The 27655-nt window shown below is 34.0% G+C and overlaps 4 protein-coding genes and 1 long non-coding RNA gene across 5 annotated transcripts in view; 3 read left to right on the top strand and 2 right to left on the bottom strand.

Moving 5' to 3' along the window:
• Nucleotides 1-1457: 1457 nt before the first annotated feature.
• On the top strand, nucleotides 1458-10578 carry LOC117105748 (NEDD8-activating enzyme E1 catalytic subunit-like). The gene is made up of 15 exons (XM_033247017.1): nucleotides 1458-1600; nucleotides 2878-2998; nucleotides 3339-3419; nucleotides 3533-3615; nucleotides 4679-4759; nucleotides 5152-5195; nucleotides 5278-5342; nucleotides 5510-5665; nucleotides 6501-6603; nucleotides 6773-6883; nucleotides 7047-7137; nucleotides 7847-7928; nucleotides 8024-8124; nucleotides 9196-9314; nucleotides 10050-10578. Exons 1-15 carry the CDS (start codon nucleotides 1584-1586, stop codon nucleotides 10142-10144), a joined length of 1350 nt encoding a protein of 449 aa, XP_033102908.1. The 5' UTR covers nucleotides 1458-1583; the 3' UTR covers nucleotides 10145-10578.
• A 393-nt stretch (nucleotides 10579-10971) lies between these two features.
• Nucleotides 10972-18030, bottom strand: LOC117105755 (pre-rRNA-processing protein TSR2 homolog). The gene is made up of 6 exons (XM_033247029.1): nucleotides 17917-18030; nucleotides 15525-15615; nucleotides 14859-14950; nucleotides 14133-14276; nucleotides 13252-13345; nucleotides 10972-12369 (listed from the first exon to the last, which is right to left on the bottom strand). Exons 1-6 carry the CDS (start codon nucleotides 18019-18021, stop codon nucleotides 12296-12298), a joined length of 600 nt encoding a protein of 199 aa, XP_033102920.1. The 5' UTR covers nucleotides 18022-18030; the 3' UTR covers nucleotides 10972-12295.
• A 223-nt stretch (nucleotides 18031-18253) lies between these two features.
• On the top strand, nucleotides 18254-23601 carry LOC117105716 (transcription initiation factor TFIID subunit 3-like). The gene is made up of 5 exons (XM_033246961.1): nucleotides 18254-18588; nucleotides 19411-19653; nucleotides 19944-21649; nucleotides 22277-22359; nucleotides 22458-23601. Exons 1-5 carry the CDS (start codon nucleotides 18423-18425, stop codon nucleotides 23584-23586), a joined length of 3327 nt encoding a protein of 1108 aa, XP_033102852.1. The 5' UTR covers nucleotides 18254-18422; the 3' UTR covers nucleotides 23587-23601.
• A 424-nt stretch (nucleotides 23602-24025) lies between these two features.
• LOC117105770 lies at nucleotides 24026-26371 on the top strand. The gene is made up of 2 exons (XR_004444941.1): nucleotides 24026-24607; nucleotides 24693-26371. It is a non-coding gene; the product is annotated as an uncharacterized LOC117105770 (long non-coding RNA).
• Nucleotides 26367-27655, bottom strand: part of LOC117105740 (dolichyl-diphosphooligosaccharide--protein glycosyltransferase subunit 1-like) — a gene marked incomplete in the record, with an annotated part of 22318 nt that continues 21029 nt past the window's right edge. The window contains 1 exon segment of the mRNA XM_033247004.1: nucleotides 26367-27230. Coding sequence (XP_033102895.1) covers nucleotides 27048-27230 — 183 coding nt within the window.

Below are 27655 nucleotides of genomic sequence, written 5' to 3'. Positions count from 1 at the left end.
GAAAAACTTAAAGCCCCATTCCCGGCAAAATTTCAGTTGTTAAGAAAAATCTAATTTTTGTATAATGTTATAAAGATTTATAAATATAATACGAAATTGCTAGTTTAACTAAATTTTGACATTCCTAAGCATGAAAAAATGTAAAATAAGACTGAAATTTGATTTCTTGTGTTCCACACAAAAAAATAAATGCGGATGAATTTTTCATATTTGATTTTGCGATACGTCGTGCGAAGAAATATAGTAGGGGCCGAAAACATTAGTCTATCCAACACTGCTAGGCTAGGCCTAGCCTTACCTCGATTTAGGTTCTGTTATCACACATAAAAACGGCCGACATGATATTTTCCGTTGCTAGTATTGACACTTGTGAAATATAATATTTCATAGGAATTATTTCAAATTTGTTAAAAAACTTATTCTGACCGAGATTTTGACACTTAAACAAACTCAGGCCTACTCGAACAACCGAATTGTGCGAGATGCGAAGTACAAAAACTAGTCCCATTAGAGAGGGCGCACTTTATTGACTGTAAGTATACATAAAAGCGAGAGTATTCCAGCGGATGCGATCTAGAACCTCCGAATTTGCCTAGTAACGAAGAATTCGTCGAGAAAATGGTAATATTCTATGAGAAATAGTCTGTATTCTCATTTTTTTTTAATTCTTTTGCGTAAAACTAAAATTTATGCCAATATTTTCCATGATTTATAATAATTGGAGTAATGCATATGCATCTTTTCTATTAAAAAAAATCTGTTTTTAGTGAAATTTTGCCGGGAATGGGGCTTTAACTAACAGAAATCAAAACAAAAGGTAAATTCTGACCAATCATGAAAAAGGGCAGATATAATGATGTTGAAGACATGATCAGCTGATAAACAAAATAATTTTTGTAGAACAAAAGCCTAGTTAGCATGCACTTACACTTCGATGAATAATGAATGCAAGCTCTTTAGAGGCCAGCTCTGAGACCATAGTTTAGACTAGGTTTGTATCTTGTTATTGCTAAGGCGTCAATAAAAGTTCTGACCAGTGCACAGAACCATGAATAATATCAGTATTTTCAAATAGTAAGGACTCTATAAGAGATTGTTTAGATTTAGAATCGTCAGCAGTTATAAGATGATGACCAATTATATTGTTTAAGACCTTCACAACTCTCAATGTGTTCATTCATGTACACTACTATTTGCATATATGAGAATGCGCAACAGCTTGAACTTTTAATTAAACATCCGTTATGGAGTATGACTTTTTAAAAACCATGAGGTCAAGAATTCAGCATCAAAGCTTATCTTATTTTTGCCGGTTACGTACCACTGACTTGGGTTGTTTGTCATTACTTCAAGATGTCTACCGATTCAAGGAAAAGTGGAGTATGAGTTCCAAATAATTATGGTCAAGAAAATATTTTAACATTCGGCGCCCCATACCCCGGCCCCTCATAGAGATCGAGTGAACGAACACATCCGAGACGAGTTGCAGGATAACTTTCTTCAAAACAACGTGCGCTGATCATCACCGACTGTATAAAAATAAGTTTGTGTCTGTCGTTGGATGTGTTGTAGCTTTAATAATAATGAGTCACGATGAACCGTAAGTTAAATAACATTAGGAAGGCATGACTTTATGTTTTAAAATCATTAAACAAATGTAGGTCGTCCTAGGCCCTAGCCTACGTCAGCCTAGGCCTACTACGCCTGGACTGGTCTAACTAGGCCTAGCTAGGCTAGGCGCCTGCACATATGGCCGGCCGTCCCTAGCCTAGGCTAGTTCTTACGCTAGGTTAGCCTATTACTAGCAGCGCTAGTTACTATGCATAGGGCCTAGTCGAAGCCGAACAAAGCCGGGCCTGGCCCCAGCGGTCAGCCTAGGCCTAATTAATATTAATAAAACCACGGACGGCTAATATGGATGGGCAGGCTTTCTTACTTTACCTAGCTAAGCTAGGCCTCGGCCTCCTAGACTATAATATATATATATATTACTGTCCCAGGGAGGCCTGTCTGTAGCCTAGGCTTATTCCTAACAACTGAATTATAGGCCTAACTAAATATGATTTGATAGCCTTAGACCTACTAATTTGCCAACAATTTTTTTTAAATTGTGAAAATGTTGTGATGGAATGTTTTGCCAAGAGTTTGCCAACAGATATTTTGTTTGACAGATTCTTTGCTAGGCCTAAATCAATATTTGATATCACAGACAGGCCATTTATTTACTGTGAGGCAAAATGGTGTTTCTCCGAGAGCGTGTTTTGCCTACAAAAACTGCAAATGTACACCAACTAATTCAAATGTGCAAACCATACTTTTCAGTGTGAGCAAGACCTCAACAACATTTGTCAGCATAAAAATGCTTTTTTTTTTACTCTTGAGAGAATTGAAACTGAAAATTGAATAGAAACTAACCACCGTGGCACCGTGTAAATTCATGGTGGTATATTGACATTCAGGTTCAGAATAATACACAAAATACTGTAATTTGCAAAATGTCCTATCATATTTCAGTCCTTTGGTGGTCCAATTTCTTTTTGTTAACTTTTACTTGAGGCTCAAATCATTTCATCTGGCTTCTGGACATGAACATGGAATGAAGTACAGTAAACCAATAAATAAATACTGTTTGTGATGATCTAGTCACTGTCTGTTGAAGATCCATTGGCAGTGGTTCAAAACGTCACTGACAGTATGTATTTATTGGTTATTTTAAGAATTTAGTCCCATGTTTAAACTTTTAATAGTTTTTTGAATTAGTTAATCATAATGTAAGAGTAAAGATACAATGTATTTTCACAGAGGTGTGTATATGTGAGCCTTACTGACACAAAGTTAAATGCACAAATTCATAATTATTGTATTTTAATTCCACAGTATGATGGTGGACAGTGAGGCTGACACTGGACCTGATTGGCCAGGAAGATGGAATCATGTAAAAAAATTCCTGGAAAGAACCGGTCCATTTGCACATTGTGATTTTGAAGCAAGTCCTGATGTAAGTTTGAAGTAGTTGACCATACTAAGCCTCACTTATAATTCATGACCAATATTTGTATTAAGTGATTAATTATATCTATCTGAAACATACCACTTTAAATAAAAGAGAGTATACTTGAAAATATCAGACTAATAACCAGTGTCATATCTAGGATGCTTGAAATGGTGTCTGATGGGTGTGGGGGTGCAAAGGTAAATGGGGGGTGTCAATGATTAAGTTAGGGGACGCTAGCTCACAAAATATATTGAGAGGTGATTTTTAACTAACTTGAAAGTGATTACAGTATTGCAAAATGAATACACCATCTTAACTTGTACCATTTTTATTGATTTTGTAGATTTTGAATTTCCTTTTGAACACATGCAGAATCCTAGTAATTGGTGCTGGAGGACTTGGATGCGAGATCCTGAAAGACTTGGTTTGTATCACAACAATAATATGAAGATATTTCCAATTTTATTTTAAAATCTCTAAATGGTGTGAATAACAAAAATAATAAATTTAATCATATATATTTGAATTTTCTTTTAGGCTCTTTGTGGATTTAGACAAATTGAGGTCATCGATATGGACACCATTGACCTTTCTAACCTCAACAGGCAGTTTTTATTCAGGTGAGATCAACTGCACATACTGTAAAGCCCACCACACAAATTTTATTTCATTTCAATTTTAAAAACAGGTACAGCAAAAACAAATACAAAAAAAAAACACCCTTGACAGAGACAGGATTAAAAAAAAGCAAACTTAATTGCTGTACAAATTTTCTCCACCGCCAAGTATTTATCAATAAGTTGTAGATTGGACGAATAAAATTGAATCTGAATCTAATGTGGAAAGCAGATAAAAGTAACAACAAAGGGCATATATAGGAGTCTTGAAATTGGAGTGGGGATGGGGGGTGTATGGGTGGATGGATAGTGCTCGCAGGCGCAAGCCATTTTTGTAGGGCGTGCACACCACTAGATAAGCCACTGCAAAACAAAAGGTACACTTTTGCCATTCTAGCAAGTGAGAAAACTATTTACATTGATTGATAATTTGGGGAAACATCTTGGCAACATCAAACCAATGAAATATGCATTTTCTAAAGAGAAGCTCTCTTGGCCAGTATCCACCTATCATAAGATTGGAAAAATAGGTTTGGCCAATGGGAATGCATGTTCCATGTGACATCAATAGAAACTAACAGTCCATTTCATTGTCTTTTTTTTCACACTGATTAAAATGCCATGGGAGGCAGTTAAGCTAAATCCATTAAATGTTACACAACCAGAGAGATAAGATTATGTTATCAAGTTTACCCAAAGCCCTATTTTATTTGATGAAAACATGACATGCCTAAATATGGTAATGATGACATCACATCATTACCATATATATCTACTACTTCTTCTCCTTCTTCTAGCTGCTCCCACTTAAATGTGGGGTCGCTGAGGCAGACACTACTCTTTTCCAGCTTTCTCCACCATGGACCACATCCTCTCTAGCTCTGATAGCCTTCATGTCAATTCTTACCATATATATCTACATCATTACTATATATGGGCATACAACAGCTTTTTTTCAAAGAAAATTTAATAGTGTGGTCAGAGCTTCTGTATAAGTATTGGATACGATATTTTGATTTTGGTATTTTACATATCATGTAAAGAATCTAGTAAAATTTCATTTCAGACTAAAGGACATAGGTCAGCCAAAAGCAACAGTAGCTGCAGAATTCATCAACAAACGTGTACCAGGGTGTGAGGTCAAACCGTATCTTTTATATTTGCTGTCTTAAATATGGGGGCAATTAGGGAAATAATCAACAAAGAATAAACAATATAAAAAGACTAGAATCAAAGTAATCATCTTTTAGTAATCTTACTGTGTACAGTATATGTAAAATGTTTTATTTAAAATATGGCTACCTTCTTAGAAGACTATATTAAGTTAGGGTTGAACTTAAGAGTAAGCCTAACAATCATCTTGCCAAGATCAAGATAAATTAAATCTTATAAAAATTATAATAATTGACTAGAATGGGTTGAATTGATTTTTAACTCTGGCAACCGTCTACAAATATAATGCATATAATTTTTAGTGAATTACTATACATATTTTTTTATATTTTATCCATCATGTTGAATTTTCTTAACTTTCTAAAGGCATTTTAACAAAATACAAGACTTTGATGAAACATTCTATCAAAGTAAGTATTGATAGTTATCTATGTGTTAGAACATAAAATATTCATATTAGTTTGTTGTTATTTAATGTTTATTTTGTTTCAGAATTCCACATTGTTGTGTGTGGCTTGGATTCGATAATTGCCAGACGGTGGATAAATGGGATGCTAGTAAGTAAAAGTTATGACAATCATGATAATATTATTTTGCAATGTAGCAGGGGAAGCTTGCTAGATGTTTGCAAGAAGTATACTGCACAACATTGTCTTTTGTCAAATTCAAATTTAGGCATTTCATATTTTCATTCACATATTTTAAAAATCTGTTCATATTTTAGTTGAGCTTGTTAAGATATGAAGACGGTGTACTGGATCAAAGTTCATTAATACCGATGATTGACGGAGGCACGGAGGGCTTCAAAGGAAATGCACGTGTCATCTTACCTGGGATGACGCCTTGTGTTGAATGTACATTAGATCTGTACCCTCCACAGGTAGGTCACTCACTGAATCTGATCCTTTACATTTTAATAATAAAGTCCCCAACAGAGGGTCTGCACCCACCTCAACCCCAGCAGGTTTGGACAAAAGAATATGTACTTTTAGATGCCCAGAAATAGCGCTTCCAGATTGTAAAACACGCTTTTTTCAAATAGTATTCCCCAGCAAAATGATTTGTTTCTTACCTAGCATAGGGGTCTATGGTAAGTATGTTTAAAATTATATATAAACCAGACCACTCAAAGTGCCAATGTTCCTATCTTGCCATTTTGGTAAAATATTTACAGTAATTATAATGCTGTAAATAGAAGTAGGGAAACAAATGAAACAGATCCAGGGATTTTCTTTAATTGTTAATTCAGGAAGAAATGTAGGGACTTTTTAGTGTCCTCTAATCTTAATCATTAGTCATTACATTTTTGTTACATTCCCTATAGTCCCAATTATCATTTGGAGAGGTCAGGAAATTGGATCTGGTTTCTATCAAAATAGACATTAATCCACTGTGCCATATAATGCTAGATTATTCCTTGGATGGAGGAGGTGGGGGGTGGGGGAGGTAGTAAAGTTGTGTATTTCTTTAATATTTACCCAACAATGTTTGCAAGCAATAGGGCACAATTACATGACCAATGCTACATGTATGCAAAGATTTATAACCAACAGGTGTTTGGAAATTCAAATTTGCTTGTCAACAACAACAATTTGATGACGTTTGGATGCACATGCATAGTTGATTTGCATAGGTTCCTATTGCTTTACAGCATAGGAACCAAACATATTAATATAAATATTGATATTAATAAAATATGAAATTTTGTCTTTCAGATCAATTTTCCAATGTGTACTATAGCTCATACACCAAGGTTACCAGAACATTGTATAGAATATGTTAAAGTTTTGTTGTGGCCACAGGAAAAACCCTTTGAAGGCAAGTTTTGAGTCGAAATGTATACAATGGCAGCACAGGATAAGGGGGCAATTAGTGTGCAAGCATTTGTGTCAGTGACAAAGCTTAAGGCTCTGTCTACACCATCAAATTTTCTCCTCTGAAACCTAGAATTTATGAAGACAACTTTTTTATATCTTTGTTATATCAGGTGTGGGGATTGATGGAGATGACCCTGCTCATGTTCAGTGGATATTTGAGAAAGCTCAGCAGAGAGCCGATGAGTACAACATTCAAGGGGTTACCTATCGATTAACACAAGGTATGTATGCCAATGACCGTACTTGACCCTCAAAGGACATGACATTGTGCAAGCAGTTAAAACCAACTATAAATATAAAATTTTAATAAATTTAAATGCCTAACAATAAATGCTATTTAATGTTTAAAATATTATACCAATATCTCATCGTTTTTTTTATTAGGAGTTGTAAAGAGGATCATTCCAGCGGTCGCATCAACAAATGCAGTGATCGCTGCCCAGTGTGTTACAGAAGTTTTCAAGGTGGCAAGTAGGTAGGTAAACAACCAGTCATAATAAAGACCACCTATGTACAGTATGCTAATAGCATGCATGTGTCCTATGCTAAAAACAGTTTTTAATGGGAATGTGTATTTATTGTTAATACTACACATTAAATCAAAGGAGTGTAATGACTTTTCTTGTGCTGATAAATGTTATAAAACAGAAATGAAGATATCATTTACAATTATAGTTAAACTTGCCTAAGTCGAATTTGCCTAACTTGAATAATTATTTTACAAGCTAAATTGTTGTATTTTCCATTAATTAACAATCTTTATGTCAAAGTCGCAAAATTTTTTCAATGGCATTTTGGATTCGACTTAGGCAAGTTCAACTTATTACCATTTTATTATTGTTTATTAATCAAATATAATTGTAGTTTTGCCTTTCCCTCGAAATCTGTTGTTGAAATAACTTTTTTTATGTGGGGGTAGGTAGGTGGGAAATAAATACATATCTCCCTCTAATTAAAGACTATTTTTCTGTGGTCCCAAATTAACAAATGTCTTATCTTTATTATTTTAATTAGAGACCAATTCTGCTAAAGCCATGGAAACCCCAGTCCCAAAAATTGTCTTTAATTGGAGGGAGACCTGTATATCGATAATTGTGAATAATTTCATTAAGATGTTTTTTTTTATTACCAATAATATTAAATTATATATGTTTATGATTAATTGTTGGTTACCTTTATTGCAGTTGTTGTAACCCACTGAATAACTACATGGTGTTTAATGATACGGATGGACTGTACACATACACGTTTGAAGCAGAGAAGAAAGTAAGTGTCTGAACTATGTATTTGTATACAGGTACTAATGTACTTCAGTTGGAAGTAGCTTGTTTTAACAGTTTAATTGAATTCCGTTTTTATAGGAAGATTGTCTGGCTTGCAGTCAGGTTCCCCAGAATATTGTCGTTCCTGAAGATGCGACATTGCAAACAGTAATTGACTATTTATGTGAAAATCAACAATTGTGAGTAGTATTTTTTTATCTTAATTTTACTCCATTTTATAAACAAAAATGTTTAATTTTTGCATTTCCGAATTAATTTAATTTATAAGTCAGATTAAATATGGAGAGTTCTCCAACAGTAAACTTGTTTTTACTTTTGAGCAATCCAGTTGAGTTTCAATGACTTTTTAAACTTTTTTAAAATGCTTGTTTTTTTTTTTTTTTTGTACTTTATTGACGAAATAATTGATATGATATAAATCTTTCCTATTTTAAATTGCGATAAGCATAGAAATCATGACAAACAGTCCACCATTATTATTTTATTATTTTGGGATGCTTAGCAGAACTAAATACTAGAAAATGTATGCCTGTCCCAAACGTTAACAAGTTTTACCTTACATCAATCCAACACACAACCATGAAGCATATCGACTTGAAAGATCTATATTGACCTACAACTAAATTAATCTGTTTAATGTGTTTTCCTTTTATGATTTTTTCTTTGCTGTAAATTTGTGTTTGCAAGTACAGTAAACTGCAATAAAATTTAATTTGTGTCCTTTTACCCTTTGTCAGTTAAATATGTGACGACAGGCTCTGGCAAAACCCTCAGCAAGTTATAATTTCCCACAATCACCCAAAATGTTTGAGAATTAGAATTTTGAACATTTTCAGGTTTTTGCATTTTAGAAAAGAAGATATATATTTCTGCAAAACATCAATCACTTAATCTAACTGAAAAGTATATTAAAATTATTTCAAAAATACAAATCTTAATAATGTACTATTGATCTTAGAATCTTTATAAGCTGTTTTCTCAAAACCTACATGGCTGATCCAATGAATTAAATATTCATAACTTTGTTAATACTCAACCAATTTCCATCAAATAAACACTGCATTAAAGAAGAATCCATGCAGAATCTAAAAATACTAAAAGCACATATTGTCTAATGGTTTTGTAAAATGCTATGATTATTCCTTGGCAACAATCTGTATTCTCTTGCCTGACTGGTCAAGCATCAGTACTTTTTGTTTTATCACCCACTTGGCATTAACCTTCTATGTTTGGACATTTTTCCTTTTTAGACAAATGAAATCTCCTAATTTAACAACAACTATGAATGGCAAGAATAAAACACTGTACATGCAAAGTATTGAGTCTATCCGCAAGCGTACAAAGGAAAATCTACCGAAGAAATTAACAGGTAACCTAAAGAGTTTAAATTTCCACATATTAATATGTGGGCTCATCAAAATTATATTATGATTTTAAGAGTCCCTTTGAAATAAATTCTACTAGCCTCCTCAAAGGAAACTATGAGGAGCCTATTGCATTTGTTTTCATTCTTTATGTCAGATTAGTGTCTTTTGATTTTGATGCTTATTATATACAATTACTATGGGTGTCATTACTGTGTTCTTGATGACAGAGCCTATTAATATTGGAACCTGTGTGGTTATGCTAATTGCTTATTTACATAATTACTATTTTTCTATAAAAAATAATTGTCTTGAGATTGGGAATAGAATTGTTTTGGTTCTAAAATTCATGTCCGGTTCATCATCAGTTATTTAGATTTAGTAGTAGAGTGGGACAATTCTTAATACATGGCAACAACAAATTTACATGTGATTTCCGAAAACTGTTTCCAAAATTCTCATTTCAGATCTATTTCATTACTACTGTGGGTGTCACCATTTTGTTCTATAAAAAATAATATAGTCTTGGATTGAGAATAGAATTGTTTTGGATTCTAAAATCCTTTCCTGGAATTCTGGAAACCCATGTCCGGTTCATCATTAATTATTTAGATTAAGTGAAAGAGTGGGACATATTTTAATACATGACAACAAACTGTTTTCAATTATTTAGATTAAGTGAAAGAGTGGGACATATTTTAATACATGACAACAAACTGTTTTTATAATTCTCATTTCAGATCTTGGTTTAACGAATGGACAAGAAATTGTAGTATCTGATCAGACCACACCTACCTCAATGATATTTGTTATCAAATTTGAGACAAAATCCTGAACTCCTATATTTCAGTATTATTCGGATATTAGTGCAGCTGATACACTCCTAATTAGTGTATTCATATGGCATATTTAAAATGCATTAGCCGTGGATTGCCCTATACTATATCAGTGATATACCGTGATCAAGATGCAATTTTTCACAACCTTGCACTGTCCCTTTCATAACATTACAAAGGTAACCATCGTCTGCTCGCTTATTCGTCATTTGTAGACATAGAATTTACACCCTCTTTGATCAAAAGAGTAAGTGTAATGCACATATATAACACTAAGGGTAATATGCTCCTATTAATAAATGATGTGCATTTTCTAGAAAAAAAAAAAAAAGAAAGAACTAGCTGTATAAACATTATTAAGAAAACAGTTTAATATTTTGTTGTGTTATGTCACAATTAAAATTGTATGGTAATACCAGCTGGATTTGCCAATAAAAAAAATATTACTCTTATGTTTGGTATTTTTGTAAATTTATGATGTGATATTCATCAACTCAAAAGCAACTCAACTCTTGCTTTTTCTTGACACCATCACTTCTGCAAGTACGTACAAAGAACAAGAAAAAAGGATGTACACATTATAGTTACTCCATCATAACAGTTCAGTATCATCATTTTATTAATATTAGTATTAGTTTTTATCTGCTCTAACTAAAAATGTACTGTCTGTTTTGAATTATTGAAAAATACCTCAGAGGTTAAAATATGTTTTATAACTTCCAAAAACATCAAAATAATTCATTTCATTGATTTCAGGAATTTATAAAAATCCTTAAATTGATTTCAGACAATTTAAGGGTCAATGCAAAAGAAAAAGAACTTATTCATGTCTGTCGAGTGGTGAGGGAATGATTTAATTTCTAATTTTCAATAAAAAACAAATGATTTTTTGAATATACACTTCCACTATAGAACACAAAATTGTTCTCCCTTTACCCCACGACTGTATAGACATTGTGATTATATTTTTAATTTTAATTACAACCGTTTCTTTATTGCAAAGCTATTAGTGATAATTACAGATACGTTGTTTTGCCTCGGAAACATGTTAGGCATGGTATTGTTACAATTTATCAAGTTTGGGGCAATCATATGCATTACCTAGCTTGTTCATACGTTGCTGTTAAGATTATTGATATAAAAACACAAATAACCATTTGATTTTGCCTTGCCAAACTCCAACAGCTCATAACAATTTTTGAATACCATTCCGAGGCAAAACAACGTATCCTCATCGTAGGTACGTTGTTTTGCCCCGTAACCTTGTAGTTACGTTATTTTGCCACGGAAAATCACTAGATTTTTAAGTTTTGTGCTTAAAGATATGTGGTGCTATCTCCGAAATGACTAATTATTAAGACCTGAAATTTTCCCAGGTAATTCAGACGTGTTTAATATATTCCCACATTATATTATCTTAAAATTGACAAAAATGTCAGTTGCGTTGTTTTGCCTCGGGACGGCCACGGAAAGAGCGAGTATTGATTCTGGATTAACACTGATGTCAATGTTCGTGTAGATTTTGATAGTATGAGCCATCAAGCACAACAAATATCTTTGTATCTTCTCTTTTACTTGAACAGTTGCATACTTACCTCATCAGAATTATCCACGACAATTGTGACCGGAAAGTTGCATGACAAAATTCTGGTTAAGAAAAGTGAGTTAGGCCAGAGGTGATAACAAATAACGTTAAGATTGATTCACCAGACGTTTGTGAAGTCCGCGAAAATAGAATTTACAATACATTCTACTTTGTCTTCTTCGCTTCCTTATATTTATAATGAATTTAAATTTTTGCGGGGTGACAAATGTATGTAGCATCTGATATAGCTACTTGTATATTGTATTTACACCATCTGCAATCTTGATCAAAGAATAGAGTGCATTTAACAAGGTTAAGACAACATAAAAATGTCCGATGCCTCCTTTTCTCATGATTTTGCATCCCAGTTAACACTATGGAATTAATAAACACTCAATATCTCTCAATTGCATTCATGGTGCTAGTTGACTTCAACTCAACAAAAAAAATGATCCTCAGATTGTGCTTATTTCTACTCACTCCACTGATAAAACTCTGGTATTAATAGTGCAAGGTAAAAATTTTTAAAACGTTTAAAATCCAAGTGAAATTAAAAATATTAGTATCATTTTTTCTTTCCTCTTTTTATAACTGTCCAGCCATCATCCTCTTCTTTATTATCTGTTTCTTTTGTTGATTCTGGGAAAAAATGCAAACAGATAATATTATAAATATTATATTAAGAAAATGATGAAGTGACTGATTTTGAAAAGAAATGATTACGTACACACACACAGTGGCACCCAACTAAGTGTTAGGGGGTGGGTGAGAGTCCACATTATCTCAGCCCCACCATTTGAGAATATGGACCTGCAGGTGCCCGGAAATTATACTTATACCTTATAAATCTTCCGAGGTACTATGTTCATATCCAAAATACAATTTATGGGGTGCGACTTGGACTGCACATGTGCGCCCCCCCCCCCACTCCGCGTTGCCACTAAATTAAAAAATGTCAATGCATATATTGAAATTAGAGCTACTCACTAATTTATTCTGAAAATGCTGTGTACCCCAGGGGCGTGTCCCGGGCCCCAGAAAGCTACTAAAATGCTTCACACACAGCAATATTAACTGCTTGAGCTCTCTCTACACTATCAAACCACACGATAATACAACAGAGTTTATTGTACTTACGGCGAGGCTTTTTTATACCTTGTTTAGTGAACCCGCAGACTGCAAATATTGATGATTTTCAATAAAAATAAAATTTTATTTTTGGCCTATTAGTGCACCTGCGTCACAAAAAAGTGGAAATCCTTATTACGCCCTCCGCTGCCTTGAAATCTCTAAAGATATGTATATTTCTTCCTAATTATATAAATTTTAAGCATTTAACCATCCTATTTAACATTCACCAATAATATTTTATTATATTTTATCCTCCATCTTGATGATTTTGGCAAAACTATTTGCAAAATAAGAAAACAAAGTTTTATTTTAAATTTTATTCCATCCTTCTCCGATAATCTTTTAAAAAATAAGTACGGAAAAACAAGGAATAAAAAGAGTCTCGCCTACCGTTGTTTGCCGGTGCTGAATCTTTTCCATTTTCCAATGAGAAGTTAGACATCATAGCTTCACAATTATGCTGACTAACATCATTTGTCTTATCCTTAACAGACAAATGAGTATAGAAAAGAAGAATACAAAATTATTTAAAAATAATTCGGAAAAAGTAATATTTCAATTAATATGGCACAGATTTCTATTTTAAGATCTGATTTGGTAAACATTCTTAGTAAGTAATAAGTTTTTGTTTTTTTTTATGTCAGAACTTTTCCTTCGTAATTTCAACTTGGATGTGTAAATATGTATGGGTAATTTTACTGTATATAAGCTTCTTTAAAAGTTGTAAAATGAATGAGAATTGTCTTTAATTATCTATGTGAAAGTGAGGAGCAATAAAAAGTGGGAATTCCCACTAAAGAAAAAAAAACAAAAACTCTGAAAATGAAGTAATTTCCACTACTTTAGTACGGTTTCGCTCAGCAAATTCTCAGTGGATTTTTCACACCAATACATAGTCCTTACATAGCGCAATTTCATAAAGATCAGAGCGTTTTTCGCATTTTTTACGTATTTTTACTATATACTGTAGCGATGAAATACATCTAACAGATAAAAAAAAACGGGAAGGTGAGAAAATAAAATAAAACAACATAGATGAAACCAAACACCACTGTACCGTTCAATTTCAGGTGCAAGACCCACCAAGTCAGTTAAGCATTCATGAAATAAAGCATTATCAATGATTTGTTTGATCAGATATGAGTCTGACAGATAGAAATTCTGATAGTGTATTTTTGACATTGAAGGAATACACTGCAAATCCATATTCAGGGAAAATACAGAGGTGTATGCTGCATTGCCTGATGTTCAACACAGGTTCTTATCTGTACCTGATCATCGTCACCATCATCTTGCCCTGGAGCCTCTGCACAGCCTTCCAATCTTGCCTTTGGTACTTCATGAATTTCTTTTAGGATCGAACTATGGTCTCCGGATTTGTACAGTGCAAAAAATTTACAAATCTTCTTACATATCTATAAATAGAAAAAAAAGAGAAAATTATTTATTCTTATTACTAATTAAATGCATATAAGAGTACAGTTTGTTGGAAAATCTGGTCAGACTTAAGCCATTTTAAGACAGAGGTTTTGGCACCGACATGACCATTCATACCAACCAAATATTGTGATATGTTTGTAATAAAACTAATTTCTGTAAAAATGGGTCATGCACGCTGAGAGAGCCATTGGTTATCTTTTTAGTTATCAAGGGCTAGGGGCATGCTTTATTGTTTATTGTTTTTACAAAATTGCTGATAAGTAAGGAGTAATATTGTAGGATTGCAGACCTGCTTTCCTTTCAGACACTCAAGAATGCATCATAATGCGAATATTGCGGTAATATTATTACCGTAGGTCTGAGATGGAACATTGCATATTAAACCCCAATAGTGCGGTTTCCTCTAACCTTTTAATACAGAAGGCATTCTTGGGAATATTCCTGCAATATTGTGGGCAAGTAGCTCTGTTTGAAAAAGGCTTTAGATACACTAGCGTCGTTTTAGCAATATTGTATTACGAACATTTCTTCACAACGTCGATAGAAAATGCTCTTACTTGTGATGAACTTCCATCTTCTGCTATAGTATCAAATTCTGTATTCAAAATATCTCCTAAAAAATCCTCAAGTTCTTCTGGTTCAATATCATCTTGAAGAAAAAAAACAAAACATCAAAATGCAACCATTCTGTTTGCCCTCCAGCAATTTTTTGTTCACAAATTTTAAAAAGTGATCTTTATTTTCCTCCATTTTGTACATGAAAGTTGTCTAAATTTGGTGTCTGATGTAAGGTATCGCCATTCTAGGCCTAAATTCATTGCAAAATGTTGATTATTCGTTATTTTTATTCAATTTGATGAATACCCTTTGAAAAACAAATAGTTAAACAGGCCTAATTGCCATAGTAATATACCCTTTTTGCTCCTATACAATTTTCAGCATTAAAGGGCAAACAAATAATTTATTTTTTATGCCTTATATCTCAACAAAATTGATGTGATATATAATATAATTGGGTATAATTTCTATAATCTTCAGCTTTTTTTATCCATAATAGTTTCCATTCTGCAGGATGGAAGCCAGTTTTAGTAATTAAAAGCATTTAGCTTGAATTTTGTAATTATTATAACTAAATCAAATAGAGATGAATAATGGAATCAATAGCAATTGTTTTTATAGATCTAGACCATTATAATAGAGCTGGTTGTAGAAGAATTACATACCATTTTCTTGAAACCACTGCCATATAGCTCCAACAAACCACTGAGACTTTTCATAGCCGTATGGTCCGCCAAACCCATGTTGAACAGCAAGCTACAATATTAATAAACATTTTCATTTTGATAGAACATTATTTCAGATGACATATAGGATTAATGGTAAGGTTTATTGTTAGATTCCATTGACCCCTTGGTTTATTAATTTTAAAACTCTTAACGACAAAAATGTGCAATATAAAGGGTTTTTATTTCCCAAATCATGTAGGCCTAGTTTTGTAAGTTTACTGTACACAAGGGACAATCTTTAACAAGTGCAGAACAGGTTGGTTGGGACCAAGTTGATCCAGAATGCACAGGATTCTCCCAAGGATTTCTTTAAGCTGACGCTGTGATGGGATAATGTACGGTGATGCCTTTTTCTGCGCATAACACAAAAGGTGTTGCGGATGGTTGTTTTTAACCTGCTTTGAAGCCAATGAAATTAATTATTATTTTATCCCCTGCCAGATTGATTATTTAATGTTTTTTTGTAATAATAATAACAACAACAATTAATAATAACATGTGGCACTAACATAGGAAATATCTGCTCTGTATGCATCTGTACTTTTGAAAATATATCTCCTGATTTTTTGTTCATTATATTGTTGAATTTCAGTAAATTGCCTTATTTTCCAGCATATATGTTAAATTCAAAATTATAAATCTGTGCTCATTTAAAAAGTTTGCAAAAAAAATTATATCTCAATACGTTACGTACAAATTTGAGTTACTATAGTTTTTTTGATGTATCCAACGTCCAAATATAATGCAGGTCTCCCTCTAATTAAAGACCCCCTCCCCCCAATTTAATACTACCAATAGGCAAGAATTTTGTTATACTTTGGTTCGCTAACTTATTTTTTAAAAGCTTAATTGGCCAAAAGTTCGTATTCAAAATTATCATTATTGGCGGGAGTCAGTTTCGCTAAACAAAGCATAAGAAAAGTCTTGCCCTATCAAAGACCACTTTTCTGTTGTCTCTAATTAAATTAATGTCTTTTATCTTTATTATTCTAATTAGTACCACAGCTACTAAAGATCACGGACACCCTGGTCTTTTTAAGTGGTCTTTAATTGGAGGGAGACCTGTACTTCATAATGTGCGCAAGTTGATGTTGGGTCGAGTTGAGTCGATATGCCCCCAGAGCAGAATTCAGTCTGAGCATTTTGGAAAATAATGTCCAATTTAAGCACAATTTTTTCCAAGATTCAAGATACTGTAACTTTATTTCTCATAGCAGTTAAAAATACAAAATAATAAATGTAAACTTTGGTTGAAAATATATAACATTCATAAACAAGGAATTGTAAAATAAAAATAATAAAAAAAAAAAATTAAAAAATTTTTGTAAATAACAAAATTCCTTGTTTCCTGTCCCCTCCCTCACCATTTTTGGGGCCCTCATCAATTTTTTTGTTTTTTTTTATTTTGGGATTTTTTTACATCGAAAACGCAAAAATTTCAATTGCTGACACATTTTATAGTTTACAAATGCATATAGCATTCTGCACACCTATTTTCCTGAAATTATGCCAATTTGAAGCTGTTTTCAAAATATCCTCTGCGCAAATAAGATACTTTACAATGTAGGTTGGGCCGAAATTGACATTAGGCCGAGCCGAATTGATGCTGAGCCAAGTTGATGTTGGGCCGAGCCAGAATGATGTTAAGTTGGGCGCGATTTTTTTTGCCGTAGGCCTACCGTAGTTAACATATAGAAAGCACAATAACAACAATACTTTAGTGTCACAGCTTTGCGAAGTGCCTGCTCTTGTAGGTCTTAATAATTTTAACTTGGTGTCATATCAAACTCGAGTCGAGTTCATCCGAGACTGCCCCAGTGGAGTTTCATGCAGAAGTTTTGTAGGAAAAAAAAAATGCGAGCTGAGCCGAGCCGAGCTAGGATGACAGTCATTAAGCTTTGCGAAGCGCAAGCCGGGATGATGTTGAGCTGGGCTGAACCAAGCGAGTAGACGCTGGAATGAGTTAACTTTCATGATCTAGAATTCTTACCTTCATTTCTTAACAGACACGACTCTATCTATCTAGTAGTTGAGGACCTGACTGGAGAGGCTAGCTAGGCTACAACACACAACTCTAGTCCGGGTTAGTCCTCTTAGCCTACGTCCCTATCCCACTGTCCGCAAGCTTCCTAACTAGAGAGGCCTGACCTCTCTCTAACTAGGCCTAGGGTACAGCATAGAACAGGCCTACCTAGGGACCGGGTTAGGCTAGCCCTAGCTAAGCCTAGGCCCTAGGCTAGGCCTACTTACTATATAATCTATCTTACATAATTCGGTACCTAAACAATTGATAATTAAGCAGAAATTTTTAAAAATTAAATAAACTAGCCTGCAACACTGTCCATCCTTGCAATAATGCTTCTATCCCACGATAGAAAACATCTTTATCGTCAGTATAACTTGTATCATGTTTTCCTATTATGGACGCTGCCATCTTACTTTCTGTCCGATATGTTAGATAATAATATTTCAAACTCAAGTATAAAAGTATATAATTAAATATTATGTTCATAAAATAAACATTAACATAAATACAAATATTGATTTATATAACTTAATAATATAAAATTTATATTCCGTATAAACGTTCTGCTTATTGAAATTGTATTGACTAATATGGTGAGTCAGGGAGGCAGAGCCACAACAAACAAACGCTATGTCAAAGTTCGAAAGTTTACTACTGTTTATGTATCTCTTGTTGTTGAGCTCTGCAAAATTATAACTCTTATTTTTCAGGTATTACGACAGTTTTGAAGATCAGCCATGTTAGATACATGGTTAAAAGTGTTTACCATATCATACAAAGTATGTAGAGGCATGGTATGATTTTTCAAAATGGCTGAAGTTTATAGCAGGAACCTGCTGAAAATAGCGGTAGCTCAAATTTGCCAGGGCTTGGGATGGCACGCAGTGCAGACCACTCCGTGTGAGATCCTAACTGATGTGGTTGAGCGTTACATTCGACAGCTAGCCCAATTTACACATAGGTATTCGGAGCAGTGTAAGTGTCAAATAACTGTGTTCATTTAGCTGTGCTATTATTAGTACATCTTAAATTGTAAATCAGTGAGCAAAAGTGTCTGCTTTTTATTTATATTGTTTAAAGTTATTTAATAATATTTAATATAATCTTTCAAATAATAATAAATTAATGTCATTAATTTCGCATAGGCCTAGTTAACTTGGCCTAGTCTTAACTCAATAAAATGGTAGGTCTGCTGTAGCTAAATTGCTTTCTGTATTTTTCTTAATAGAACCCAAAAATAAACATGCATACAAAAATAAAAATTGTGGCAGCCAGAGGAGCTGATGAATTACAAATTGTATCTGCTTTATTTATAAAAATCTATAAAATGACAAAATCAAAAACCCAGTCTAAGTAGAGACTTGTCGAATTAAGATTTACGAAAAAAATACAAAATAAATGAAAAAGGATACAGCAAAAAAAAAAAAAAAAGCAAAAGAAAAACGATATTCACTGAAAAGCTTTTCGCATAAATAAAACAGAAAATGATAAAAAGAAAAAGAAGTATTATGAAAATAATCACCACCAAAAGTTTGAACCGTATGTAAAAGACTCAGACAATGGGCGAATAAGCAGTATGCTTTAGCTTCAAGATCAAGTTAAATCAAGGTATAATCATATCAAAGAATACAAAAGGAAAAAGGCAAAGACCCGAGAAGATAAGGAGCACAAATTACTTAATGTGGCAGTGTTGTCTAGAAGTAAAAGATAACTTAGTGCAAATTAAAACTTAACATCTTATTCTTGTTATTTTCAGTGAATATAACTTGGATGGGTTTATGCTTTCTTTTCTTCCAGATGGTAAAACAGATCCAACATTAGAAGATCTTGGACTTGCACTGCATGATATGGGGTTTTCCATCAGTGAACTAAATACGTACATCAAAGAAGTGGAACCCATTCCATTTGTCAAGGCAGTGCCATGCTTCCCACTACCCAAGCCTAGTAACTTTCAGCATCCAATACCTGGCTCAAAGCATTGCCGGGAGAGGTTGCATTACATACCTGACTACCTTCCACCATTGGTATCAATAAAAGGTGGTAAGTTTTCAAATCTGGTTTTTAAATTTCAAAAGCACTGTTTTTATTTAGAAAACTGTTGATGTTTTGTTAAATAACAGATACTTTTTTCAATCATCAAGAATATAATCATCACCATTCACCTTTTTAAAATTGTTATTATATTTAAATTTTTTTTTAAATGATGAAACTTCTGTAAATGCAAGTGTCATTATTGAGTTACATCAATTGCTTGATTTGTGGATGTGTTAGATTAGTTTTCTAATAACCTCCTTTGTTTGTATAATTATATAGTTTAACTTTTATTCTAGATCCTGACACTTCAGATTTAGCTGAAGATGTCAGCCACTCAACCTCAGCAAATGGTGTCCACCATGAAGGAATCGATACAAATATCAAATCTATGAAGGCTATAGGCCCAAACTTTGAAGCACCCTTCACACCACCAAGGGGTGAGAAACGAACGTTACCAAGCCCTTATGATGGACATGATAATAAGAGAATGAGACGTGTTGAAGATGGTACTCCGCAAGAACTAGTAACCGTGACAATGGAAGCCAATGGGATCCTTACACCCAAACGGGAAGGCAAGCTTCCGGATGCATGCACCCCTCCTCCGAAGTTCACTGAAAAACTGAAACAAAAAATAACATCTTCAAGTCCATTACCTGAGCCATTTAAATTGAAAGGATCTCCGGATATAAAGAAGTCCATCAGCAAAGATGGCTTATCTTCCAAGAAAACACTTAAAGAAAACGAGTTAAAGAAAACATCTATTAAGTCTGATTCAAAGAAACAAGTAAAAGACAATGTTGAAAGTAAGAAGACCGTTGCAAATGAGAACAGTGATCCTTCTAAGAGCAACAAGACTTCGAAGAGTTCTGCTGGTAAGAAATCGCCAAAGCCTTCACAGGCCATTTCTCCTGCAGTTTCAACACCCAAATTAAAACCACAGAAATCACCAAAACCATCATTTAGTTTGTTTTTGTCTGACTCATCTTTCAAGTATCCTACAAAGCAAAAGTCTGTAGGTGGAAGTGACAAAACGGACATTGGAAACACTTCAAAGAGTCCAAAACCAGCTCCCTCCTCTCCTCGGGTCATGCAATCAACGAAAAAATCTGATCTGCAGACTCCAACCTCAAAATCGCAACCTGCAACCAAGAAATCTGATATATATGATTTTGATGATGATGAATTTGATAGTCCACCAAAAGATAAAGGTGACCCAAAAATGTCTTCCCCTCCATCGGAATCATCATTGAACGCAATGCAAGAAGCATTTAGGTCGGCTGTTGCGAAAGGCAAGCAGGAAATGGAAGCCGGAAAATCAAAACAATCGAGTGCAGTCGATGAGAGTACAAAGCCAGATTTGTCTTCATTGAAGAATCCCACCGATGCCTCTTTCGACGCAGCCGTCTCAGCTGTTATCAAGAAGAAACAGAAAAATACTTCTCTGGAGAAGAAAGAAGGGGCTTGCTTAACTCCTAAGTTCGCTTTCAAGCAAGCTCTCCGCGAACAAGAAGCTGAACTCAAAAAGCAGACAACTAATTCTAGTAATGAAAAACGACCAAAAAAAATCAAGGAGGAGAAAGTAAAAGACTCTTTGCACTCTATAAAGACTAAAGCAATTAAGAAACGGAAGAAAATATATAAAGACAAAGAAAAGAAGCTCAAAGTCGCTAGTAATATTCTGGATGAAACAAAAAAAGCTAAGAAGCTACCAGATCTGACCTTTAAGCTGAAGACATCTGGAGGTGAAACGAAGATTGTGAAAGACAGTAAACAAGATAAAAGTGCCAAGTTAAAGTTTGCACCGATACCAAAATTGAATATTAAACGGAAAGACTCCACATCCTTACAAGTGGTGCAAGTTAAACCCGAGATTGTTAGTTCTAAGAAAGATGATAAGAAAAAAGACAAGAAAATTAAAGACAAGTTGAAAAAGAAGAAAAAATTGAAGCAGAAATCATTGCCCGATGGAAGTGAAGATACTGTTCAGAATGTTGCAAAGAAGGTATGTTTCGACTTGATTGATTTTTTGTACTTTTTAGCAACAATGTCAAACAGTGCTTTACCAAAAATGCACTGTGTTGCTCTCCAAATATGTTGATGACAACAGCAAATTACATTTTTATAATTTACCTTTCTGGAAAGTGTCAATAAAAGGTGCTGTACTGACCACAAACACATTTTACAGTAATTTTGTAAGACATTAACAATGGCTTCAAATGGCACGGGGCTTAGCGGAAAGGTTCATTACATTTATTTAAGTGCATGGACCAAGGATTGCCAATACTGAATACACTTTCATAATTAGCAATCACTTTTACAAATCGAGAACTATGCAGTTCTTACAGTGTTCACACAGCCAATGCTGGTGATTTTGACATTACAGTACAGTATATGTCACCACTGTATGTTATTACAGTACTATTAGAAAATGGCGCTGGATTTACTTCCACCGTAACAACACTATTTTTTATCTGGGTTAGGCCTCATTGATGTATGTATACAGTATATGTGTTTCAGTTGAAGTAATTTTGCTATATACCTCACATGAATTTCCTCCCCAGCTTTACAATTTTATAAAGTATTTATATTGTCTTAGTTTCTGTACTGAGTGAATTTTTTTATTTTTAAGTTGAAATCGGAAGGAGAACCTCTGGTACCCAAAATAACTTTAACATTTGGCTCAAGTTCAACTGGAGAGGGCAGTAAACGATTGTAAGTTGTCTAAGACTGAGCACTGTCCATATACTTTCTTATCATAATTGTCAAGGTAACATAATGTGAAAATTGCTTCCTTACTTTTATATTTCTAGTGTTATCAAACCGGCTAAGCCAGCATCACCTGTCAAGAAATCACCGTCACCTGTCCCACAACCCCTGTCCCCAGTACTTCCTATCCCCACTCAGGTATCCCCTGTTGCTGCTCCTGCAAAGACTCCTGCAAAAACTTCAACGGTCAAGAAGAAGAAAACAGTGAAACCTCCTCCACTTCCAGTTGTCACGCCAACTAGGCCAATTACTCCGACAACAACGCCGTCTCCTACATCTAAATCATCACCAATTGAAATTAAACTGGACAGTAAAATATTCTCTCCATATGATTTTGATTCGGATTTTTCAAATCAAAGTCTTGAAACACCTAGAACACCTACCACTAGTCCAACACCTTTGTTTCCGAAAACAGATGTGTCTCCAACCTACAAGCCGTCTGCTGTATCGCCAACTTACAATCCAGCAGAGTCTCCAACTTACAAGCCTCCAATATCACCAGCCTACAAATCTGCAGTGTCACCAGCCTATAAGTCTTTAGTGTCACCAGCTTACAAATCTACAATGTCACCAGCCTACAAGTCAGAAATGTCGCCTGCCTACAAATCTGCAGTGTCTCCACCTTACAAATCACCTGTGTCTCCAGCTTACAAATCTGCAGTATCACCAGCCTACAAACCAGACTTACCTGCTGATCTTCCAGTTGTGAAGCCAAAAGAAACAAAGCCTTCTAAGAAATCCTCCAATCAAAACAAATCAAAGTCCACAGCAGACAAAAAGAAATCCGCTTCATCAGCAACTAATCCTGCTAAAAAGAGCACACCGGAACGAAAGACACCGTCTGGGCCGAAGCTTAAGCCGTCGCCAAAAACAGCATCACCGACAGCAACAGCTCATGATAAGCGTGAAACATCTCCAGCCCCAGTCACTTCGCCTCCTGTTAAAGCTGAAACGGTTACAAAAGCAAACAAAACAGCCGCACAATCATCAACCAAGGCAGCTTCAAAGGCTAAATCTACAAAAGCAGCTGGAAAGGCAACAGCCACAAAAGCCCAGGCTAAGGTTCAGAAGCTGGAAGAGAGATCAGTTGTGACAGAAACAATTGGAACTGTTGTGGTAAGTGATTCTTGTATTAATTGTATTGCTGTTTATTGTCTAACATGTCTGCCATAATTGTTGTGTGCCAACATTTTTCGTTCTGTTTGTGTTGAAAATGTAATATGTAATTAAATGTGCAGATAAGGAATAGAAGCAGTATGGAAGGGCTTCAAAAAGGTCTAATGGCTCCTTTACTGTTGCAGTGTATGTACCAGCATGGAGCCCATAAGTCAGGCTGCTTTTTTAATTTGAAAGTATGATTAAAATTCTTAAGGCATAATAAATAACTTTTTAACAAATTTATAAAAATATACATAAAAATAACTAAATAATTTAAATAACATTAATTAATTCAAAATAATAATGCAGAAAAAGGCTACATGTACACTCTGCAGGTGGAAAACGGCGTCGCGAGCAGCTCTATCAAGAGATTGATACGTGTGCCTAATAAGATGACATTATTATTATTATTATTATTATAGTTAATTATTTAATTTCCCTTTTTCCAGGCCATGTGTAAAGATAACTAAGGAACCTCCGGAGGACCAGGACTGGTTCTGCCCAAAATGTCGCAAGAAAAAGAGGAAAAGGAAGAAATACTGAAGAGCTCATTATTCAGTTTATTATTTTTGTAAATATGAACAAAATTAAATATTCAATCAATTTATAAAGCTGATAATGATTTTTAAATGATGAAATTTATTAATATAAAAAGATGGAGATTATGTTTTGTCACTGAATACATTTAAACTGGGTGCTGTTGAAACAAGCCATGGGCAAGGTGTTTTAAAGCTCTATATAATTTCAAGCAGGGGTTGTATATTTGTAGTTTAGAAAAATCCCCAAAACTAATACATTTTTTAGGGAATTTATTGCGATTGGCAACAAGAATTCCACTATTATTTTTTTAAAGACCAAATTACATTAAACTTAAAAATGTTTGAATGAGATTTGATAATAAATTAAGATTAAGTGTGAGAGTAACTGTATATGATATTGTATGTTTAATAGTAATACAGTATTGTATATTAATTTTATGTTTTGACGATTTGTAACTGTCTGGGTGGCCTACCTTATTACAGAATTTATCACATGTGTTTATTTTGTCACCACTAAAGATGGGTAAAAGGGTTTAAATGGACAGGTCTGCTAAGCCTTGCTAAGTTCCCACGGAACAACAGTGTGAAGCCAACCAATCACTGTGTCATACAATGGTCGAATCCAACTCCGCTTCCTATGGGAGCTAGACAACATGACGCGCTGTCTGCTGATTGAATGAATGCAGTCTGAATGAATCGTCATTAAAAACCATGCATTTGTGTTTACAATACGTAATTACGCAAGTTTGTGGGACAATTGTGCATTCTGATAGCCCAGTAATTAAGTTTGTTTGACATGTCAACCATGGTTTTACTAGAGTTGTCGTATGTATACAAAAGGCATCTTACCATAAATGTTCCATTAAGCAGACTCTCATAAACTTTGTTGGAAGCTCGAAAGTAAAACATAAATTCTTTTAGCGCTAAAATGTACAATGTATTGTAATTATGTTTGGTGTGGCGGTTATTTGAACATTTACCGTATGTGGTACACAAGTTTTAACCATGTTTTTATCTGTAGATGTTCTTTGCTAAAAACATGGATTTTTTTTTTTTCTATACAGGTATAAGTATTTGTATTTCATTAAAATAAAAATGAATTTTATGAATTAAGCAGGGCTTACAGGAAATCTTTGATAGCTGTGATTTGTGAACTAAATAAGCCGCATTCCTCCTCCTCTACACAGTCTATATACTGTAATTTTAAATTTTGCCTTTCGCTTCCACTGTATTTTGGAAAAGGTGAAAGTAACATCATGTTTTCAGACTAAATTAACAGTACCATAATACTTATAATGCAAGTTGCATTTGTTGGTGTGTGTTAGGCAACTCTTGGCATGCTAATGTAGTGTAAACTTACATTCCTTTGATTTTATACTACAAGTCAATGTCCATCACATGTTTCCTGGAGTTAATTTTACTGTATTTCATACTTAATACACAGTAGAGGCTTAAATTAAGGGCACACCTACCCATAAATAGGGGTTTTCACATGGTCTGTTTTAGTTTAAAGTATCTAATTTCTAATAATTTTCAATGCCAATACAGTACAATATATTTTATGATATAAAATCAACATACATATAATTAATATAATGGAACTTGATATTTGATACATGACGAAATATTTTTTTTTGGCAATACTGTACTGAGCTTTCTATTTATATGTAGAAGATACAGTAGCATAAAGAGTAATGACTTTGAATTAGTTTGTGGATTGAAATCCCATATAAAAGTACAGATACAGTACACAGAACAAAGAAGTGCTGTTTAATGTGTATGGCTCAACATCTGAATGAAATGCGTTTAGTCTATTGTATTGTCACAGATAAGAAAAAAATAGTGTCCCCCATATAGGGTAAAATAGGTTAGATTGACCATTACACACACAAACAGTTCACCTGTCCCTTAAATAGTAGTGATTTTCATCCCATTATTTTGCAGAAAGTTGCCTAATGTTAGTGCCAATCACGCAAGTCTCCTTACTGCAGTGTATTGTTACCTTGATTTTTGTAATTAGTGTAGCAGACACTCATGAACCCTTTATGTCTGAAGACCAGCATTTGCCTTGGTCTGATGATATATTGTGTCTTAAGCATTGAAACTAACTAGCATATTGTATGTGAAGGATAATACAGTGTACATTATAGTGCATGATTGTAAAATATCCCCATTTCATCTTTTTGTATATAATGAAAATGAAAAAAATATCAATATCAAGTACTACAATTTTTTAAAATAAAGATCAAATGAACCTTTTATTATCAAGTTTGGTGTGTTTATTTTCAAATATTACCAGAATAGAGGACAAAGATATTGAATTTGAGAATTGGGTAGCAACCTACATGGACTATTGGACGCAGCTCAGGCTGCCCATCTAAGGACAAACAATGGTCTACCGTCTTGCAATGGCTAGCTAACTGTATAAAATGGTCTTCCATTTGTAAAAGAACACCAAATGTAACTTTATCAATGATATGGCAGATAGATACCAAACTGGCCTCTACCTGTGAAAAACCCAGCCACTCCGAAAAGGCATTGCAATCAATTACATTTAACTATATAAATGACCTGACAGCTGTGTGTTGGCCACTACACTCTTCATGCCAAGTCCTTTTAAGCATTCTTGTATTGCCATAAGCATGGAATAAAAATCAAAAATCAAGCTTTCTCCTGTGGAATTTCCATGGTCCATGAAAACAAAAACATCAAATACAAGAAAAAAAAAAGAAAAAAATCTACGAAATACAAGGAAAAATGACATCCAAAGACAGCATAAACATTGTGTGTACTTGTGACCCGGGACTTCTACATCGTAAGAGAAAAGAACCAATTATTTCTAAGCTACAATAAATTTGCAAAAAAGCATGAATTAAGGCATTTATTTTGAATATTATCATCATATTTTGTTTTTATAACTGGTATGTTGATGAAGATTTAAAGACTAGCTAGGACATTTTGAATTTTGTGGTCAACGTCCTCTCGCTTGGCCTTGTTAACTTTATCTTGATCCAGATACTGTTGTTTGCTGAACTTGCCAGACACTAACTTCTCAGCATTGGTAACACTTTGCTGAGCGAGCTCCTTAGCTTGTGCGCTAAATTTTTGCAGCTCGGATATCTGAAATTGAACAAGCAAAACAACTTTTAATAGGCATCTTTAAACATTTTACACAATACAGTCACTTTCAGCAATATGTGACAAAGTGAATTTGTGGTTTAACACTAAGGGCTGTGCACAAACTCAGACATTCCCAGAAAAAAACTTTATGCACTGCTTTTACACCGCTTTATGCTCAGTTTAATATTATTTTTACATATGATAAGAGTGTTGGGATGCAAGAACAAGGGGTTTCTAGCCAAAAACGGTAGACAGGCTGCACATACAGGGTTGTCACACGGGCGTAAAAAATTGCTGTCGGGCTGCATCTGGCCCGAAGACTGCACTTCGCACACCTGTGCATACTTATAATAACACTATAATAATGCACATATATTAATATTATAATAAAAGATAATATATATATATATATATATATACCACTC

This window comes from Anneissia japonica, unplaced genomic scaffold (genome assembly GCF_011630105.1).
Source record: "Anneissia japonica isolate Jap-2015-1 unplaced genomic scaffold, ASM1163010v1 scaffold640_len1575945_cov177, whole genome shotgun sequence".
Classification (NCBI taxonomy): Eukaryota; Metazoa; Echinodermata; class Crinoidea; order Comatulida; family Comatulidae; genus Anneissia; species Anneissia japonica.
This window is presented reverse-complemented; position numbering and strand designations above follow the sequence as displayed.

Coding starts and splice junctions, on each gene's coding strand:
- LOC117105748 (XM_033247017.1), top strand. Junction 3,420..3,532: donor GCGAGATCCTGAAAGACTTG/GTTTGTATCACA, acceptor ATTTTCTTTTAG/GCTCTTTGTGGATTTAGACA. Junction 6,604..6,772: donor ACAGGAAAAACCCTTTGAAG/GCAAGTTTTGAG, acceptor TTGTTATATCAG/GTGTGGGGATTGATGGAGAT.
- LOC117105755 (XM_033247029.1), bottom strand. CDS start 18,021: ATGGCAGCGTCCATAATAGGAAAACATGATACAAGTTATACTGACGAT. Junction 14,951..15,524: donor GCAGTGGTTTCAAGAAAATG/GTATGTAATTCT, acceptor TTTTTCTTCAAG/ATGATATTGAACCAGAAGAA. Junction 12,370..13,251: donor TTCAGCACCGGCAAACAACG/GTAGGCGAGACT, acceptor ATTTTTTCCCAG/AATCAACAAAAGAAACAGAT.
- LOC117105716 (XM_033246961.1), top strand. CDS start 18,423: ATGGCTGAAGTTTATAGCAGGAACCTGCTGAAAATAGCGGTAGCTCAA. Junction 18,589..19,410: donor ACATAGGTATTCGGAGCAGT/GTAAGTGTCAAA, acceptor CTTTTCTTCCAG/ATGGTAAAACAGATCCAACA. Junction 22,360..22,457: donor GGAGAGGGCAGTAAACGATT/GTAAGTTGTCTA, acceptor TTATATTTCTAG/TGTTATCAAACCGGCTAAGC.